Consider the following 22,149-nt stretch of genomic DNA (forward strand, 5'->3'; position numbering starts at 1 on the left):
TACTTAAATAATATGCCACGGTCGCCAGGTGATGAAAGAGAAAGAAGTCGATTGGTTGCAAAGGGTGTCTCCGTTTTGCACATAATCACAAACCAAATAAAGGTTACAAGGTTTTTTTTTTTACCTTCTGAAAGCAGCTCTCCGACCAGCCCTCCCTTTATACGTACCTGAGCCTGACCTCGATCCAGCAGTGTGCATGAGAGAAGGTCTCTCTCCTCACTGGACAGGAGCGCCAGCAAAGGTCCCATGAAGAGGAGGTTTGGGCTGCCCTGAGCCAAACCATAGCACAGAGCAGGTAAGTATGACATGTCTAATTATATATATATATATATATATATATATATATATATATATATATATATATATATATATATATATATATATATATATATATATAGTTGTTTTTTTTTTACCTTTAGAATCACTTTAACATGTATCAAGTTACCTAGAGCTGCAAGGAAAGCTATGAAGCAGAATAAGTGTACAGTTGTGTTACCAGCCAAGTTATTCTTTATGGCAGAGGTGGATGTGAAACAATACCAGTCGAGCAGAACTACAAAAACATTATAAAACATAAAAAAACTCTGTGTACTTAGCTATTGGGTTGGAATTCCACATTATATGACCTGCTTGAATAGCTAAATTTGTACAAAGAAAACATCCAACAAGCTGTAATACTATCGAAAATCTTTTAGTATTAAGATGTTTGTTAAAAAGAAAAAAAAAATACTTACAAATCCCAAGGAACTAATAAGAGAGAGAACTTGTCCTGGGGTGCGGAAATAGTCTTGCTTTGGTTTCGCCATTGAAGGTGTTGTTAAAATATCCAACATGTTGATCTCTTACAATAGAGAAAATTAAAAAAAAGCACCATATGATTAATGTAAAGAAACAAACCAAAAAAAAAACAAAAAAAAAAAACAAAAAAAAAAAACAAAAAAAAAAAAACACTATCAAGACTTAACAGAGACAAGAATAACCGAATAACCCTTACTGTAGGTATCAAATAACTGAATTATTTGACCTTCAAGAACTGGTCCTAGAATTAAAGAAAATTGAAAATCTGCGATAAAAATATAAAGTGCAAATAAATAGCAACTGAACACTACACCTGGATACCAGGCAATCAAAATAGTGTACATACAGTGGGGCAAAAAGGATTTAGTCAGCCACCAATTGTGCAAGTTCTCCCACTTAGAAAGATGAGAGAGGCCTGTAATTGGCATCATAGGTAGACCTCAACTATGAGAGACAAAATGAGAAAAAAAATCCAGACAATCACATTGGCTGATTTGGAAAGAATTTATTTGCAAATTATGGTGGAAAATAAGTATTTGGTCAATATCAAAAGTTCATCTCAATACTTTGTTATATATCCTTTGTTGGCAATGACAGAGGTCAAACATTTCCTGTAAGTCTTCACAAGGTTGGCACACACTGTTGCTGGTATGTTGGTCCATTCCTCCATGCAGATCTCCTCTAGAGCAGTGATGTTTTGGGGCTGTCGCTGGGCAACACGAACTTTCAACTCCCTCCAAAGGTTTTCTATGGGGTTGAGATCTTGAGACTGGCTAGGCCACTCCAGGACCTTGAAATGCTTCTTACGGAGCCACTCCTTCGTTGCCCGGGCAGTATGTTTGGGATCATTGTCATGTTGGAAGACCCAGCCACGTTTCATCTTCAATGCCCTTGCTGATGGAAGGAGGTTTGCACTCAACGATACATGGCCCCATTCATTCTGTCCTGTACATGGATCAGTCGCCCTGGTTCCTTTGCGGAGAAACAGCCCCAAAGCATGATGTTGCCACCCCCATGCTTCACAGTAGGTATGGTGTTCTTTGGATGCAACTCAGCATTCTCTCTCCTCCAAACACGACGAGTTGTGTTTCTACCAAACAGTTCTATTTTGGTTTCATCTGACCATATGACATTCTCCCAATCCTCTTCTGGATCATCCAAATGCTCTCTAGCAAACTTCAGATGGGCCCAGACATGTACTGGCTTAAGCAGGGGGACACATCTGGCACTGCAGGATCTGAGTCCCTGGCGGCGTAGTGTGTTACTGATGGTAGCCTTTGTTACGTTGGTCCCAGCTCTCTGCAGGTCATTCACTAGGTCCCCCCCGTGTGGTCCTGGGATTTTTGCTCACCGTTCTTGTGATCATTTTGACCCCACGGGGTGAGATCTTGCGTGGAGCCCTAGATCGAGGGAGATTATCAATGGTCTTGCATGTCTTCCATTTTCTAATTATTGCTCCCACAGTTGATTTGTTCACACCAAGCTGCTTGCCTATTGCAGATTCAGTCTTCCCAGCCTGGTGCAGGTCTACAATTTTGTTTCTGGTGTCCTTCGACAGCTCTTTAGTCTTCACCATAGTGGAGTTTTGAGTGTGAATGTTTGAGGTTGTGGACAGGTGTCTTTCATACTGATAACAAGTTCAAACAGGTGCCATTGATACATGGTAATGAGTGCAGGACAGAGGAGCCTCTTAAAGAAGAAGGTACAGGTCTGTGAGAGCCAGAAATCTTGCTTGTTGGTAGGTGACCAAATACTTATTTTCCACCATAATTTGCAAATAAATTCTTTCCAAATTAGCCAATGTGATTGTCTGGATTTTTTTTCTCATTTTGTCTCTCATAGTTGAGGTCTACCTATGATGCCAATTACAGGCTCCTCATCTTTTTAAGTGGGAGAACTTGCGCAATTGGGGGCTGACTAAATACTTTTTTGCCCCACTGTATAAAAGTGCAGCGTTTAGCAAAATTGCAAACAATGAAAATAATTTGTGAGAAAAAAAAAAATGTCCATCTCATTCCAAATAAAGTCCACGTACATACGCTACCACGCATGCGCAACCGGAGGCCATTTTGGATGCTGGAGGAATTTGATCTTTTCGTTTGTACATGCTCATTTATGTTTGCTATCCTGTGAGTGCAACCATATTTGAAATAAATGTTATTCTAAGGATTTTACACTATGTGGAGCAATCTTCTTTTGCATTTTTTATATCACGTGTTTGGGTCCCATTCGGAGCGATATAACTACCCTAACTAAGGATCATTGTAGGAGGATCTTTGGCATTTCTCCCTTGGGGATCCAGAGGAGGATTTGGCTTTCCAGTCTTCTAGGTTGTTATACAACAAAAAGAGATTGGCCACTCTTAACAGGGGGTCATATCTCTCTGGTAAGCTTTTTATGCAAGTGGTTGGTGACACATGAGCTATCCTTGGATTTTTCCTGTTTCATCACAGCCTTTGGGGACTTCTCTTTATTTGTAATGATATGGACATTTTTTTCACTGTTTTTTTTTTTTTTTTTTTCTAAGCGCTGCACTTTATATGTACACTAATAACTGGTCCTAGTTTGTCTAACCAGTCCTATCAAAACAGCGACTACCTCTTAGGTTTTTTGCATTCCAACAAACTGAAGGTTAGAGGTCAGTGGTAACTAGTTTTAGTAAAGAACATGACACCATGAATGATGGAGAAGAAAGAAGTGCGCCAGACTAAGTGCAGTATGAATATAAAAGTTTATTGCACACAAGATTATAAAAACTCACAAGACGTGGGTAGATATCAGGCATCAATATATAAGGAGGAGGATGTCATCTGTGCTGCACTTCACAAATGGATGGCTGTAATGCCAAGGTGTTGCGTGGCTGGCGCTCTAGGCGAGTCCCACAGGAGGAGGCGAGGATGGCAGGCGCAGTAACCGGGAGTCGCGGCGCAGAAAAGAACCGGGATCCAGGGCAGGCACTGCTGATCTCTCACATCAGCGTGGGTACAGTAGCCAGCTTGAGGCACATCCAAGATGGCCACCGGGCAGGAAATGACATCAGAACGTAGCCAGCAACTGCGCCTGCCATCCTCGCCTCCTCCTGTGGGACTCGCCTACAGCGCCAGCCACGCAACACCTTGGCATTACAGCCATCCATTTGTGAGGTGCAGCACAGATCACATCCTCCTCCTTATATATTGATGCCTGATATCTACCCACGTCTTGTGAGTTTTTATAATCTTGTGTGCAATAAACTTTTATATTCATACTGCACTTAGTCTGGCGCACTTCTCTTTCTTCTCCATTTACCACAGAGTCCGGTTTACTCTAGAAAGTGCAAGCCTCACGACGGTGTCTACATTGCAGCGTTGTATATATATGTATACACATATATATCCCATCTATCTCAATCCAGTACTGTTTGCATCACAAGGCCTTTTTTCCCCTCCTTTCCCTATCCCCCTCCCCTCCCCCCACCACTAAAGCTGCATCGTCTACTTGTTGCCCCTTTATTACTGGCATGTATGATTATATATCTTAATTTCTGTTTACTGGATTATTTTGTTTAAGGTTTGCTGAGTGAACGTTATGTCCACTACAAATTCTCTTGCGCCAATTGCATTTTTATTTTTACACCATGAATGATGTCACATTTAGGCAAGATAAGGTTTGCCCACCTAAGTTTTTGGGGTGATAAATGTTAGAACACACACACACGCATAATGTATAACTTTCATTTTTCTGCAGGCAATTTGTCCTTGCCTTATATCTCCAGCTAAACGGTTTAATCTTTGGGGGGGGGGGGTGTGAATTCTCTTTGGAATATCCCCGAAGTTGATTTCAGCTTCTAGTCAATAGTTTAGTTTGGTCCATTTGTCCTCAGATTCTGGACTGCCCTGTGTATGGTATTCAAAATCAGTTCATACCAATGTGAGCTTTGAATATCTGGTTGTAAAGAGATCCCATGGTCAATTTGCATAGCATTTGTCAGTTGTCTAATCAGTTACTGATCGTTTCCTACGCTACATTTTGAGACAGCTGGTCCTAATTCATTAATATTTGCTGGTTTCAATTTGTAACCACTCTTTTTGAGTAGATAACTGAATTGCTATTTTGATTTGGTTATTTATCATCACCTATTATATTTTTAGTTATATTATTAATATTTTTGCATATTATTGCTTTTTATTTCGTATTCAAATTAGCACAAATAAAGAACTCGGGTTATCGGATGATTTATGAAAATTAGTAGGGAATCTCCTCAATTCCAGATCTCCGCCTGTTTTCAGAAATTATATATGGATTATTTTTTTCAGCAGTATGGGTGACTTCCCGATCTGTAGCCTGCAATTAAACAGTTTAGTTGGGCTGAACATCTCTTCAGGAGATGCCTTCTATTTTTATGAGTTGTGATTTGCTGAGGTGGAGAGGAGGATGGATAACAATTTCCACCTTTGTTAATCAAAGGAGGTCTTTTATTCAATGCTAAAAATACAAGGCTTCTCCTGAATGGCAGTAAAGCACTCAGCCCGACTTGATTTCAGCAGCGGAAGTCACCTGCTACTGGAATACAGTGCTACTTACTGAGTGTAGCTAATACAGTATATTACAACACACACAGCAACTTCTGAGGAGGTCCAAGTAACAGCATTCACAACGCAAGCCACTTAGCAGAAAATCAGATAGGTAGATCCTCCCTGGTCTGCCCATCACTAGCACTTTCAAGATCTTGCCACCCACCTTCCTACACCAGATGTAAGCAGATATCCACCCTCTCTGTGTCAAGGTAAGCTATGTCATAGCTACTCCTATGTAGCACTCAGGGGGCTTGGGAGGCTAAATAGTTTGCAAGAAAACACACACACACACACACACACACACACACACACACACACACACACACACACACACACAGAACATTTTTAGAAACCTAGAGGGGCATTTTTCCTGTCCTGCCCTGGGGGGTGGGAAGGGGCTCAGTGGGGATTACACCAGGTCACTCAGTACTGAGAGTGCCCACGCAAACTGGAAATTATGCACATTCTCAGACCCGGAAGTGATGACACCCCGAGTACAGAAGAGGATGTCAGGTTCACTCCGGTGGCTGATGTGCTACCACACAGGTTGAATATCTAGACTGGGTGAACTATTAAGCTCACAGGTACCCATCACTGTTCATCAATAGGGGCAGTAATCCACCTTCCCCTGTAGGTGTTACGTGGATCAATACAGAGAGGGGGTCCCCAGTTTGCAGGACTAACCTGCAGGTCTGCTGACCTAGAAGTAAACTGTTCCCCAGGATCCCTACTCCTGTTAAAAGGGAATGTTGTAACTAAAAAGCCCCTACCACCTAGCAGGATGGGCTGATAGGAAGCAAAAACAACAAATGAGATGTGGTTCTATTTGGCCGGAGGAAACACAAAACCGAGGGACCCGTGATAGTGTGGGCATTTTATAATATGTGGATCATGTGTTCCCTGTCTAGGTGGGAGGGGCCTCTCTCTAAGTTGTCCTGGAAGATGACTTTGGAAAGAAGGATTAAACACCCATCAGATCATGTGAAAGATCGTGTTCAAACTGTGAGAAAGCTCTATCCATAAACAAGCATGCCTGGAAAGTTGTTCCTGGTGAAATACCTGTCAGTTTGTAAACAGCCTACATGGGCCAATAGATTTAAGAGTTACACAAGCAGGCATAAAATGTGTTTATTTTTTGCACTCTCAAACTCTAAAGCCGGCCACAGACCATTTGAATCTCAGCCATTTCAGAGATTCAAACCATGTATGGGCAGGATGATTGTACCCAAGTTCATCAACTTTGGTACAACCAGCATGTCAGAGTTTTTCATGGGACTGTTCCCCGCGGTTATAGCCGCTAGCAATAATCACGGTTTGTTATCCTGGCAGGGACTCCTCCATCAACAATGACTGTGCTGAAGGGGGAATTGAGCGACTTTCTTTCCTTCAACCTGTGCTTGAAGGAAAGAAAATTGCACCACCTATGGCCGGCTTAACACAGCATGACCAGATTAGGCAACAATCTCAGGTCTATGGGTGACTGAAACAACAAAGACAATAAAACGGACAGAGAAGACCAGGAATAGCCTTCTGCAATGCAGACAAACCAACATCAGAAGGTCAACAGGCCATCTAGTGGATTTAATTTAAAGTACAAAGGTCTTTTCAGGGAAAATACAATAAATTAATTCTTACCTCGCTTCAGAGAGACTTTGGAGAGGCCAAAGTCTGTTAGTTTAATATGACCTTTGTTGGAAATCAGCATATTATCAGGTTTCAGATCCCTGTGTGAGAAAACACATGGCGAAATTGTAACATTTTCTAAGTCTACACGCTAAAATATCATCAATTCTACAATATTTTATATAAGTCTGGCTTTGAGTGGGGGGAGAACTCTATGTGTGTAAGCTGCTGTGTAGATTTATTATGCTAAAGACAAAGATTTTTATTATTATCATGTAAAAACAAAATATTGCAATCATTTTGCAATATTTCCTACATAACAGATGCCAATACTGTTGTATATGTCTTATGTTTACATGTCTATTCTAAACTGTTTTGTTTATAAAAATAAAAAAAAAAAGAAAAGGGGGGGGGGGTACACACTTGTAAAAGGTGTGTACCGTGTTTACCTGCTTCAAACAGTTGGGCGTTAATTTAATTGGCCAGAATAAATAATTCATTGTGGCCACTGAAATGAATTGAGGCCAACGTTAATACGCCTTGAGACAAGTTTAAGCGCATCAAGCCTTTCTTGGCCAAAACGCTGTTCCAGAACACCCTGCCAGTGGTTTCTTTTTTTTTTTTTTTTTTTTTTAAACCATTAAACTCTTCTGCCACAAAATGCTGCTAAACTCCTATGTGTGCATGAACACATAGGATAACATGCAGGGGAGTTTAGAGGCAGTGACAAAAGAAAAAAAAAGTCCAGTGTGCATGAGGCCTTGGACATCCTGTCAAGCCCTGTAGTACCCTATACTGAAAATTGATGCTATCATGAGAGATTAATGGAGGCTGCCATTACTGCACTCTCCTTTGAAAATGCCAGTTCCCTAGCTATTATCTTGAGGCTTTCACTTCAATGCTGTCTGAGATGAAGAACTGGAACAACTATGAGGAAAAAAGTGGTGCCAACACTCATTTACTGTCAGACACCGCCAGGCATCTAGCATTTTCAGATAGGGCCTGCAATGTCAGTTTTTTGGCAAGATAAAGATTTTCAACATTTTATTTGTATAAAAAAAAAAAAAAAAAAAAAAAAACAAAAAAAAAAAAAACACACTACATATATATTTTAATCAATGCCATTCACCTGTGGATTATACCATGTCTGTGCAGGTAATCTAGAGCCAGGGCCACCTCAGAGATGTATTTCACGGCCATGTCTTCATCAAAATAACCATAGATGTGCAGAAGGGACTTCACATCTCCACCGATGAGATATTCCATGACCTGACGTGAAAAAGACACTACTGTTATAAATGTACAGAACATAACATTTAATGGGGCTTATTTATCAATGTCACCAATAGGACACAATGATTTCTGCCTTCCACTCAAGTGTTGTAAAGCAACATAAATAAGATAAATAGAAGTGCGAGACCAAAACCGGATAAAAGTCCAAGATCATTTTAATAGTTGCCAAAAAGTAAAACAAAAACAGTCAACACGATTAAAAGGATCTCTTATCTGATTTTGTTCTAGTGCTCCTGTCTATGTTTTGAGCTCCTGTTGGGTGCTCTTTGAGGGAAGCCTTGCTATGTCTAGTCAGCTTGTGCATGGTTCTGCAGTCTCCTGGAACATGTGACGTGTTCTAGGAGCCTGCAGGGAGAGAGGGACAAGGCAAACAGCACCCTCCTCACCTATGTGAGGATTTCAAAAGTGGGGGAGGTTGCAGATTTAAAAAAAATAAATAAAAATTATATATATATAAAAAATAAATATGAATGGTACTTGCTCCCTCAACCACCCCGCACAAAAAAAATTAAATAAAACTGTAACAGCTACATCATTAACTTGGTCTGGAAATACCAACCAAATCGTTCTTTGTTCCTCCCAAGACCTCATACTCCATAAGTTCCCTTGTTACCTCCCCCCCATGCTTGCCTCCAGGTCTTTTCTAGAGGCTCTCCCATCCTATGGAAATCCTTAGCCCAATCTGTCTGTCTCCTACTCTGTCCACCTTTGTATCACTTGACCCTCCCCTTGTTAGATTGTAAGCTCTAATGAGCAGGGCCCTCTGATTCCTCCTGCATTGAATTGTATTTTAACTGTACTGTCTGCCCTCACGTTGTAAAACGCTACAAAACTGTTGATGCAATATAAATTCTGTAAAATAATAATAATAATCTGTTACAGGCTGGAGAGATTTTTTGAGTCAAGTTCTGCTTAAAGTGGTATTAAAGGTTCAGCTTTTAAAATAAATAAATAAAAACAAACATGTTGTACTTACCTGCTCTGTGCAGTGGCGTTGTACAGAGCAGCCTAAATCCACTTCTTCTCAGGTCCCTTGCCGACATTCCCGACATCCCCATTGACCAGTGCCCCCAAAAGCAAGCTGTGTTCTTGCTCTCGGGCCCAGTTCCGAGTTCATAAGACACAGAGGCATGCTCCCCACTTTCTCCTCATTGGCTCACTGACTGTGATTGACAGCATTGGGAACAAATGGCTCCCGCTGCTGTCTCAAGCCGATGAGGAGAGGGAGTCCAGGGACAGCCTAGGCACTCATACACATTGCTGGATCGAGAGGCAGCTCAGGTATTAGGGGGGAGCAGCACACAGAATGTTTTTTACCTTCATACATAGAATGCATGAAGGTAAAAAAAAATGTAGCCTTTAGAACCACTTTAAAAAGAGTGTTTATAAATGTTCCATCTATTTTGCATTAATCTCCTCTGAAGGGGGAGGGAAACATTATGCAGTATATTATTTGCATAATATTTTTGCCTACACTTGCTTGTTATCAAGGAGTCACTGGTGCTGGCTCCACAGTGCTCCGTCATGCTTCCCTGAACTTCTGGGTAGGGAAGCGGGTGCATTGACCACGTCACAGTGCACCACAGTCTATTGGACTTTGCAGGCTCAAACTGCTGGAGAAAGGAAAATTTTTCCTGCCAATGAAGATTTCTGATATATCAGAAGGGGTAGATGCATAGGAAATTCGACTGTGTTCCCAGCAAGGTATGTGCAGACATGGGATCCTACATGGGGATGGAGCCCCCCTAAAGCAGAGACTGAAAGAGCTTCCTTTTTAAAAAGGTCCAATGCAAAGCAGAAACAGGGTTTAAAAGGAAAAAACAAAGTGTAAACCAATTTTATTTTTTTTTTCTTTTAGATCGTTTGCTATCATTTCAATGCTTGAGCCTTTCACAGCACAAAAACATTTTCTCAATCTGACAACAATAAAGCAGTTGCAGTTGATGAGCGTGACAGCAATTGTGAGGATGAGGAAAAGATTAGACCTTTCTCTGCAATAACATATCAGCCAGCATGTGCACTGAATGTAGTCTGATGTGTTTGACCTCAGACAGCACTTACCAGATAGATGTTGTTGGCCGACTGAAGAGAGTAATACAAATGTACAATAAAAGGACTTTTGCTCAGAGCCAGAGCATCCCTTTCTGCTTGGACCTGATGAACCATATTCTTATTAATCATGTCAGCTTTCTTCACCACCTAAAAAAAAAAAAAAAAAAAAAAAGAAAAAAAAAAAAAAAAGTCAAGCAACAGGAATTAAACCAACAACATACAGGATTATAATATACTGAAAGAAAAAAATATTGGAAAAGTCTCATACCAAGAGACATGAATATATTTACAGTTAAATTGTAAACATACTTGTAAACAGGGAAAATGCGCTATCAACTGGACATTTAGCACAGTTAGGCCCTTTCACACTGACTGTCTGATCGGACCATCCATAGACCTCTATGGACCGGCAGGTGTCAGAGGACAAGTGTCCGCTGACACCTGCCGGCATCCGATCTTGTTCCCCATGCGTCCGGGAGATCGGATGACAGTTGGCTGGAAATGGACAGGTGGTCCGTTTGCAGCCAACCGCCTCATAGAAAAAGCAGGTGGTGTCTGTTCTGCAGCAGATGAGTGGACACAGACCTGTTATCAACTTTATCAGCGGAGAGATCCCCCACTGAACAAACTGATGCGCTGGCGGGTCCACCCAGTCATAAAGTGGCCTGATTTGTAATTATCAGTGAAGTTAAATTATAAGTTCACCTTTATACAAAAAATATAAGTGCACATTTTTTGCAGGTAACAAAATAAAAAAAAAAAATAAGATGTGCATTTATTATTTTTTTCTTGCAGGAGCCTGTAAACCATTGCACCAGCAATCAGATTGCTGATGCCATTCTCCTGCAGATCTGTCAGTATATCTGCTTCCCATATAGGATATACGGGCAAGCAGATATACCGACAGGAAGACTCAATGAACTACCACAGCGCCATTGTAGTTCATTGAGAACTATAAGCTGACAGCCGCTAATGCTGTCAGGACTTGTAGCTCATACATTCACAGGACTCTGTGAATGAGTGATGCAGCCGGACAGGCTAGCGAGGGGGGAGAAGATCCCCTGCTAGTTGTCAAAGCGTGGGCCGGTGCATTCATAACATGTTACACCCTGAATATGGGTGTAACGTTAGGAAAGGTGAACTTATCCACTGAACACCGTTTCTCAACATGCCGGCAGTCCACTGATGTGTGACACCATTCCTCAATATAGGCGGGGCGTCACCACGGACCAGAGCCCCGGATGGGGGGGTGCTGGTTTGGCATTTCGACGCCATCTTGGACCCCAGGAGTGCCCCGTGGATGTTTCCAATCACTGCTTTATTAAGATCCCTAAGAGGTATTTTTCACCCCTTTTATAATCCCCGCCTCTATGAGCTGGTGCATACGGTCCTGAAACATCGGAGGGTTGCCCCGCGTATACTAGGGAGCATTATATCCACCTTTTGGTAAGCTTTCCTTCCCTTTTCCCCATTGGCAAAAAACTTTTTTCTGGGGCATTAAGGGACTTTTTTATATGTGGTCATATGGACATACAGTCAGGTCCATAAATATTGGGACATCGACACAATTCTAACATTTTTGGCTCTATACACCACCACAATGGATTTGAAATGAAACGAACAAGATGTGCTTTAACTGCAGACTGTCAGCTTTAATGTGAGGGTATTACCATCCAAATCAGGTGAACGGTGTAGGAATTACAACAGTTTGCATATGTGCCTCCCTCTTGTTAAGGGACCAAAAGTAATGGGACAATTGGCTTCTCAGCTGTTCCATGGCAAGGTGTGTGTTATTCCCTCATTATCCCAATTTCAATGCGCAGATAAAAGGTCCAGAGTTAATTTCAAGTGTGCTATTTGCATTTGGAATCTGTTGCTGTCAACTCTCAAGATGGGATCCAAAGAACTGTCACTATCAGTGAAGCAAGCCATCATTAGGCTGAAAAAACAAAACAAACCCATCAGAGAGATAGCAAAAACATTAGGCGTGGCCAAAACAAAAGTTTGGAACATTCTTAAAAAGAAGGAATGCACTGGTGAGCTCAGCAACACCAAAAGACACGGAAGACCACGGAAAACAACTGTGGTGGATGACCGAAGAATTCTTTCCCTGGTGAAGAAAACACCCTTCACAAACAGTTGGCCAGATCAAGAACACTCTCCAGGAGGTAGGTGTATGTGTGTCAAAGTCAACAATCAAGAGAAGACTTCACCAGAGTGAATACAGAGGGTTCACCACAAGATGGAAACCATTGGTGAGCCTCAAAAACAAGGCCAGATTAGAGCTTGCCAAACGACATGTAAAAAAGCCTTCACAGTTCTGGAACAACATCCTATGGACAGATGAGACCAAGAACAACTTGTACCAGAGTGATGGGAAGAGAAGAGTATGGAGAAGGAAAGGAACTGCTCATGATCCTAAGCATACCACCTCATCAGTGAAGCATGGTGGTGGTAGTGTCATGGCGTGGGCATGTATGGCTGCCAATGGAACTGGTTCTCTTGTATTTATTGATGATGTGACTGCTGACAAAAGCAGCAGGATGAATTCTGAAGTGTTTCGGGCAATATTATCTGCTCATATTCAGCCAAATGCTTCAGAACTCATTGGACGCCGCTTCACAGTGCAGATGGACAATGACCCAAAGCAGACTGCAAAAGCAACCAAAGAGTTTAAGGGAAAGAAGTGGAATGTTATGCAATGGCCAAGTCAATCACCTGACCTGAATCCGATTGAGCATGCATTTCACTTGCTGAAAACAAAACTGAAGGGAAAATGCCCCTAGAACAAGCAGGAACTGAAGACAGTTGCAGTAGAGGCCTGGCAGAGCATCACCAGGGATGAAACCCAGCGTCTGGTGATGTCTATGCGTTCTAGACTTCAGGCTGTAATTGACTGCAAAGGATTTGCAACCAAGTAAAAAAAAGTGAAAGTTTGATTTATGATTATTATTCTGTCCCATTACTTTTGGTCCCTTAACAAGTGGGAGGCACATATGCAAACTGTTGTAATTCCTACACCATTCACCTGATTTGAATGTAAATACCCTCAAATGAAAGCTGACAGTCTGCAGTTAAAGCACATCTTGTTCGTTTCATTTCAAATCCATTGTGGTGGTGTATAGAGCCAAAAATGTTAGAATTGTGTCGATGTCCCAATATTTATGGACCTGACTGTATGTATTCATACATTGTTCATTGATTTTCCCAATGACAGCATTACTAAAAAGGGATAGACGGTCCAAGTGGGAATACCTGTATTTGAAGTCCTATACCATATCCCCTAATATGTCAGGTAGAACAAGGAGGTGTGGAAAGACCTGGATGTTTACACACTTAATGGTGGTTTTCTATTCTGAGACCATTATGGTACCAGTGTATGTCACACAATGTGTTCCTACTGTTGACTTATTTGCATAGCTATTTATTGCAGTGACCTGTGGTGTGCCTTTGTGACCCATGCCTGGGGGGGGTTTCCATTGTGTCTATCAGGGGTAATCTATCAGGTATAATGAGGAGGAGGTATGAAATGACCTGGATCTTTACACACTTATTGGTGGGTTCCTAGGCTATGAGACCAGTGTATGACACACAATGTGTTTCTACTTATTTGCATAGTTATTTATTACACTGACCTGTGGTATGCCCTTGTGATCAGTGCCTGGGAGGGTTTTCATTACATCCAGGTTCAGCCGGTCTTCCAACCATATGAGGCGGCAGCATTTTGAAGTACCATGTCTTTTAAATGGGTTGAAAACTCAACTATTTTTTCTGCACTTTCATGTATTGTGAGCATATCTGCAGATTGTAAAATATTGTAATGGATACAAGAAATGTTCCAGATAAATATATGCTCAATCTTGTAGATGATGTCACCCATATACAGAGTTCTTCGTTTTCCATGAAGGAGTGAAGTCACTTCGAAACACGTTGGATCATATAGAAACTCTTTAATCATATGTATGGATGGTGATGTTACAACTTTTTTAATGGCTAGTCAAACAGTCATACTGGGTATCCTTATCATGCACTTAATACTTTGATGGTTAAAATAATTTTTTTGACAATAAAAAGCTTGTACTTTTTGTAAAACTTTTTTCGGTATATAGCTATGCCTTCAAAGTCCCAAGTCCTATAGGGGGTCTTTTCCCTTTATCTTGTAATTCTGGGGATGTTGGCTACTGATTAGGAAACACCTCTTCTTCTCTTTTCTATCAGTGGTGAATGGTTTGTTTCAACACTTTTAAAGTGGTTGTAAAGGCTCAAGGCTTGTTTACCTTCATGCATTCTAAAAAAAACCTGTGTGCAGCAGCCACCCCAAATACTTACCCAAGACCTATCACGATCCAGTGATGTGCACGAGAGCCTTGGGTCTCTGAGGACTCTCCCTCCTCACTGGCTGAGACATCAGCAGGAGCCATTGGCTCCCGATGCTGTCAATCACAGCCAGTGAGCCAATGAGGATAGAAAGAGAGAGGGGGTGAGGCTGAGCTGTAGCTCTGTGTGTGAATGGACATACACAGAACAGCGGCTTGAGAGCTAGCCTGCTTGGGTGTCCCATAGCAAGCTGCTTGATCTGGGGGCACTCAGCACGAGGTAGGGGCCAGGAGCGCCGGCAGGGGACCCAGCGAGGAGGATCAGAGATTATCTGTGCAAAACCACTGCACAGAGCAGGTAAGTATGACATGTTTGGTATTTAAAAAAAAAAATACCTTTAAATATCACTTTAAAGTGTTACCAAACCCAGGACCAAGTGTTCACTGTATCTAGTAATACTTTGATACATTTGCAGTAGAGCTTATTCAGCTGAAAAACAACAGACATTTTGCCATGATCACCAGATGAAAATAGAAGCAAGTCTAAAAAAGAAAACTAATGCAGCCACCACATCTAAGAATTGGTAAGCTGCAATATACACTGCTCCAAAAAATAAAGGAACACTTTTTAATCAGAGTATAGCATCAAACTCCTGGGATATTGATCTGGTCAGTTAAGTAGCAGAGGGGTTGTTAATTTCAGCTGCTTTGGTGTTTATGAAATTAACAACAGGTGCACTAGATGGACAGCAATGAGACAACCCCCAAAAAAGGAATGGTTTTACAGGTGGAGGCCACTGACGTTTTTTTCCCTACTCATCTTTTCAGACTTTTTCACTAGTTTTGCATTTGGCTAGGGTCAGTGTCACTACTGGTAGCATGAGGCGATACCTGAGCCCTACAAAGGTTGCACAGGCAGTCCAACTCCTCCAGGATGGCACATCAATACCTGTCATTGCCAGAAGGTTTGCTGTGTCTCCCAGCACAGTCTCAAGAGCAAGGAGGAGATTCCAGGAAACAAGCAGTTACTCTAGGAGAGCTGGACAGGGCCGTAGAAGGTTCTTAACCCATCAGCAGGACCAGCATCTCCTCCTTTGTGCAATAAGGAACACGATGAGTACTGCCAAAGCCCCACAAAATGACCTCTAGCAGGCCACTGGTGTGAATGTCTCTGAACAAACAATCAAAGATTTGATAAGGGTGGCCTGAGGTCCTCTAGTGGGCCCTGTGCTCACTACCCGGCACCATAGAGTTCGATTGGCATTTGCCATTGAACACCAGAATTGGAAGGTCTGCCACTGGTGCCCTGTGCTTTTCACAGATGAGAGCAGGTTCACCCTGAGCACATGTGACAGATGTGAGAGGATCTGGAGAAGCCATGGAGAACGTTATGCTGCCTGTAACATCGTTCAGCCTAGCCGTTTTGGTGCTGGGTCAGTGATGGTCTGGGGAGGCAGTAGGTCCTGGGTTCCTCCTGGTGCATGACAATGCCTGGCCTCATGTGGCAAGAGTATGCAGGCAGTTCCTAGAGGATGAAGGAATTGATACCACTGAATGGCCCCCATGGTCACCTGACCTAAATCCAATAGAACACCTCTGGGATATCATGTTTCGGTCCATCTGATGCCGCCAGGTTGCACCTCAGACTGTCCAGGAGCTCAGTCATGCCCTGGTCCAGATTTGAGAGGAAACACTCCAGGACACCATCTCTTGTCTCATTAGGAGCGTGCCCCGACATTGTCAGGCATGCATACAAGCACGTGGGGGCCATACAAACTACTGAGTACCAACAACTATGTAATTCTCGGTGATTGTACACTCAGATTGTATAGTGTACGGTCAGCCTATCACAGGCTATATATATATATATATATATACACATACACACACACACACACATTACGGTCAGCCTATCACAGGCAGTATAGTGTGTGTATACAGCGTACGGTCAGCCCATCACAGGCAGTGTACTGTGTATATACAACGTACGGTCAGCCCATCACAGGCAGTGTACTGTGTATATACAACGTACGGTCAGCCCATCACAGGCAGTGTACTGTGTATATACAACGTACGGTCAGCCCATCACATGCAGTGTACTGTGTATATACAGCGTACGGTCAGCCCATCACAGGCAGTGTACTGTGTATATACAGCGTACGGTCAGCCTATCACAGGCAGTGTACTGTGTATATACAGCGTACGGTCAGCCTATCACAGGCAGTGTACTGTGTATATACAGCGTACGGTCAGCCTATCACAGGCAGTGTACTGTGTATATACAGCGTACGGTCAGCCTATCACAGGCAGTGTACTGTGTATATATACAGCGTACGGTCAGCCTATCACAGGCAGTGTACTGTGTATATACAATGTACGGTCAGCCTATCACAGGCAGTGTACTGTGTATATACAATGTACGGTCAGCCTATCACAGGCAGTGTACTGTGTATATACAATGTACGGTCAGCCCATCACAGGCAGTGTACTGTGTGTGTACAGTCAGTCTATCACAGGCAGTGTACTGTGCATATACAATGTACAGTCAATCACAGGCAGTGTACTGTGTATATACAGCGTACGGTCAGCCTATCACAGGCAGTTTCCTGTGTATATACAATGTACGGTCAGCCTATCACAGGCAGTGTACTGTGTATATACAATGTACGGTCAGCCTATCACAGGCAGTGTACTGTGTGTGTACAGTCAGTCTATCACAGGCAGTGTACTGTGTGTATACAATGTACGGTCAGCCCATCACAGGCAGTGTACTGTGTGTGTACAGTCAGTCTATCACAGGCAGTGTACTGTGCATATACAATGTACAGTCAGTCTATCACAGGCAGTGTACTGTGCATATACAATGTACAGTCAGTCTATCACAGGCAGTGTACAGGTCTGCAGCCCCCTGACCCACCTTGACAGCGAACAGCTTGCTGTTGATCTTCCTGCGGGCCAGATACACCTTCCCAAAGGCGCCCCGGCTGATGGGCTTCACTATGCTGAAGTCCTCGATGGAAGGTGGCTGCGGGACAGAGAACTTCTTCTCTCCGCACAAGGACGAGTCCCTCTTCTCTGCCGTGTTCACCTCCCCGACCCCCATCCTGCCCCGCACACCCTGTGAGTCCGCACTCCGCCACTCCAGTTTAAATTCGAACCACGCCTCTCCTAGACGTCATCCACCGTTCCCACCAATGGGGTGTGCGTCACATAGCAGGACATGACGGTAGGATGCAGAGTGATTATTGGTGGAAGCATCTGAAGCCACGCCTAATACACGCTCCTACTGCGGCCATCTTGGTGCTGGGCAAAACATGCTTGTGCTTGTTTGTGAGCGCTGTAGTGTGGGAGAGCATTATAACAGCTCCACCCCCAATGTTCTGCATTTTTTTACAGCTGAAAGTAGAACTATAGACAATTTTTTATTGTGGTTAGAGTAAGGGTTGCAGTCAGGATGCGTTTCTGTGTGTTTTTGGTGCATTTTTGATGCGTTCCTGTTCTTTCCCCCCTCCCTTTTTCTTGAACTTAAATAAGGATATGTGCATTCCGATGCATTTTTGGTGCATTTTACTGCGTTCCAATACAGTTCAGTACAAAAAAAAATGCAGCATGTTCTACTTTTTTTTCTGGAACTGGAACTGACCACACTGGTGTGAACTATGCCATTGGAAACCATGTAACCTACTATCAATGCATTTTGATGCAGAAAAAAATGCACTGGACTGCATGTGGTGTGACGTGGCCCTAAGGGAGGGTTATAAACCCTGTCAGAGTAGTTTTTGCCATCTGTGTCCCATGTAAGAGATTTACCTTCACTTCCTGTCTCATAGCCAAAACAGGATAACTATGCAGAACAGCACCGGGCGTCTGGAACAATCAGTTACACTAAATGTTGGTTTAAATAAAAAATAAATTCTATATAAGTATGTATTCTTGACTCGAAAAAGTCCTTTCTTTTACTTTCAGCCTCATCTAAATCTCCAAACTGCGTTTTTTTTTCTCTGCTGTGATCTGACTTTCTATTAGAGGGTGACTACGTTCATTCTCCAGTCTTGTATGTAGAACCGTAGTCACCTTCTCTTGCTTACTTCCGAACTGCAGTATGGACTATGGGATTTGTAGTGTGCATAGAGCAGTGCCCATGACTCATGTGACCTGATTGTTTCAAACAAATGGAAGTGATGGGGAAAAGGAGAGGATCAGGAGCTGACAGAGGCAGTCACAGAAAAGCACAGAAAGAAACAATTTTTGGAGAACTAAAGATAGCGTTTAGTGACACGTTAACAGGTATATTTTTGCTCTGATAATCCAAAACACTTAAATATTATTATTATTATTACATCGAGTTTATATAGCGCCAAAGGGTTTGCTCAGCGCTGTACAATAGAGGGGGGGGGGGGCAATACATGAAACAAACAGTACAGCAACAACAAACAGCACACGAGGGGTTAGAGGGCCCTACTCTTTCGAGCTTACAATCTAGGATATAATGCCCCTGCTATAGGTGTAGGCCACCCCTCACCTCACCCCTTCAGTCTCCTCCTCACCTCACCCCTTCAGTCTCCTCCTCACCTCACCCATTCAGTCTCCTCTCGCATTACTAACCCACTAAGTGACATATCGGCATGGATGTCACTCCACTTCCTCAAACTCAATCTTTCTAAAACGGAGCTCATAATATTCCCCCCAGCCCGTGCCCCCTCCCAGGACTTCTCCATCAAGATCAATAACACAATCATCATTCCCTTTCCTCATGCCAGGGTACTAGGTGTAATCCTGGACTCCCATCTGTCATTTCAGCCCCAAATCCAATCACTGTCCAAATCTTGTAGACTTCACCTCTGCAACATCTCCAAGATACGGCCGTTCCTAACCTCGGAAACCACTAAGCAACTTATTCACTCCCTTGTTATATCTCGCCTTGACTATTGTAACTCCCTCCTCATTGGCCTACCGAATCGCAGGCTATCCCCTCTTCAGTCTATCATGAATGCTGCTGCCAGACTCATCCACCTTACTAACTGTTCCGTATCTGCCATCCCTCTCTGCCAATCCCTCCACTGGCTTCCCATTGCCCAATGGATAAAATTCAAAACATTAACAATAACATATAAAGCCGTTTATAACTCTGCCCCAAATTACATCACCAATCTTGTCTCCAAATGTCACCCAAACTGTACTCTCCGCTCCTCGCACAACCTCCTGCTCTCTAGCTCCCTTGTCTCCTCCTCCCATGCTCATCTCCAGGACTTTTCCAGAGCTTCCCCCATCCTCTGGAACTCTCTACCCCAATTTATCAGACTATTACCTACTCTGCTCACATTTAGGCGATCTCTGAAAACCTATCTCTTCAAGGAAGCCTACCCTGCCCTCAGCTAATACTGGAATCTTCTACTCTTCCAACCAGTCCATCCCCCACAGTTACTACCTTTTGTACCACTAGACCCTCCCTCCTAGATTGTAAGCTCCAAGGATCAGGCCCTCATATCCCTCTTGTATTGAACTGTTTTGTTGCTGTATTGTCTCCCATTATATTGTAAAGCGCTGAGCAAACTGTTGGCGCTATATAAATCCTGTATAATAATAATTACATACCTCACAAAGCCTGACCTGAAAACTCCTAGGATATTGCTAAGAGAGGCCCAGCTATTACTGTTCCCCTTCACCATCATAGGAATTAGATCTTTCTCTGATTCAAACCCCCTTGCATGTGCTTTCTCTCTCCTGATGCAGTAGCTTTGAGTTCAAAGTCTGAGAGCTCACTCGTGTGATGGTGAAGGTGAACAGTAATGGATGGATCTCACTTAGCAACGTCCTAGCAACATCCTGAGAGTATTTCAGTCAGGTTTCATGAGGTACCTAAATGGCCTACATTGATAGCAAGGGCATTAACCGTGTCCCATCCACCCTATAGCAGTAATACTGCTACAGGGTGGCACGGGTGCGCAAAATCACGTGTATATATGCGAATTTGCATTTCCGGGTAGAGGCGCTCCCTACCCATGCCGCTATTTGCGGCCTTTGGCTGTCAATCACCGGGTCCCGGTTGGTGATTACTCGCCGACAAACGGTGATCGAGGAGGATTACCAACAGAGGAAGAGAACTGTATCTAAACAATACAGATCTCTCCCCTGTCAGCTCCTGCACACTGCTATGCATGGCTTTGCATAGCAGAGCTATACAAAGCAGTGTGCTTACAGTGAAGCACACACACAGCACACAGTAAAATAGCACAGTTAACCCTTTGATCGCCGCAAATGTTAACCCCTTCCTGCCCAGTGCCATTAGTACAGTGTCAGTGCTTTTTATTAGCACTGATCATCGTATTGGTGTCACTGGGAATGTCAGTGACACCAAGTCAGTTCCCCCCCCAGTGTCAGAATGCCCGCCGCAGTCTCGCTATAGGTCGCTGATCGCCACCATTACTAGTAAAAAAATAAAAAATTCCAGTATCTATACCGCCATTTGTAAATGTTATAACTTTCACGCAAACCAATAATTTACACATATTGGCATTTTTTTTTAGCAAGACATGTCGCAGGATACATTTTGGCCTAAATTTATGACGAAATTTGATTTTTAAAATTTTTTCACTGGACATGTTTAATAGCAAAAAGTAAAAAATATTTTTTTTTGTCAAAATTGGTCTTTTTTTTTTATAGCGCAAAAAATAAAAAGTGCAGAGCAGGGGCGTACGGACAACTCATGGGGCCCCCAGGCAATAGGGTATCATGGGGCCCCTGTGTCCTTGCCCAAACCCAAAAAAAGCCTATGAAAAAGGTACCGGGGGCATCTCATGGGGCCCCCTACTGACCCCAGGCCCTCTGGCAGTGCCTGAGTTTCCAAATGGTCAGTCCTGGTGCAGAGGCAATCAAATAACACCAAAAGAAAGCTCTATTCACTGTAAGCACACTGTTTTACACACTGCAGGGCCACTGTTAGATATCACGGGGCCCCGTACAGCCTACCTGATAGGCCCCACCACCACCACCGTTAGAGAAAATATCAAAATAATATTTATGGTAAAAATACACTAAAAACTTTATTAATGTACCAAATCCCTAAAACATTCCTGTTAGATCTAATTGATAAAACTGTACTGAGGTAATAAATAAAGTTCTGTGTGTAATTGAGGTCTTGGGGCTCATTCACATGGGTGCTGTGGCCTGTAGAGTGTGAATCAGTGGTTTGTTTATGTTGCTGGAGCCGCTTGGAGCCGTTTGCAGGCAACCTATGTTACACTATGGAAACGCTGCGGGTTCTAATTTGACAGGCATTTGAGTGCAGGTATACAGCCCTGAACTCAGACAGTGAGCATTCAGGGCCACTTCCCTGCGCCTGCACATCTGTCAGATGAAAACCTGTGTTCATACAGCTGCTGTGTCCCCATAGCATAGCAGGTGGCTCCAGCCACATGAACAACCCACTCATTCATGCTGCCCATGCTGTGTGAATGTGGCATTTTTGACAATTCTTTTTCACAGCCCATTCATTTCAATGGACTGCCTAA

The 22,149-nt window shown here is 43.0% G+C and overlaps 1 protein-coding gene across 2 annotated transcripts in view; it reads right to left on the minus strand.

Moving 5' to 3' along the window:
* Window positions 1-17,763, minus strand: part of MASTL (microtubule associated serine/threonine kinase like) — a 39,970-nt gene extending 22,207 nt beyond the window's left edge. For both annotated transcript variants that reach the window (XM_089693812.1, XM_089693811.1), the window contains exons 1-5: window positions 17,556-17,763; window positions 10,332-10,469; window positions 8,107-8,246; window positions 6,990-7,078; window positions 735-841 (exon numbers count right to left, since the gene is read on the minus strand). In XM_089693812.1, coding sequence (XP_089549938.1) covers window positions 735-841; window positions 6,990-7,078; window positions 8,107-8,246; window positions 10,332-10,469; window positions 17,556-17,741 — 660 coding nt within the window. In that variant the 5' untranslated portion in view covers window positions 17,742-17,763. The remainder of the gene's footprint in view (window positions 1-734; window positions 842-6,989; window positions 7,079-8,106; window positions 8,247-10,331; window positions 10,470-17,555) is intronic.
* Window positions 17,764-22,149: the final 4,386 nt, after the last annotated feature.

This window comes from Staurois parvus, unplaced genomic scaffold (genome assembly GCF_062004578.1).
Source record: "Staurois parvus isolate SC_StPar_1 unplaced genomic scaffold, SC_StPar_1.0 ptg000636l, whole genome shotgun sequence".
Classification (NCBI taxonomy): Eukaryota; Metazoa; Chordata; class Amphibia; order Anura; family Ranidae; genus Staurois; species Staurois parvus.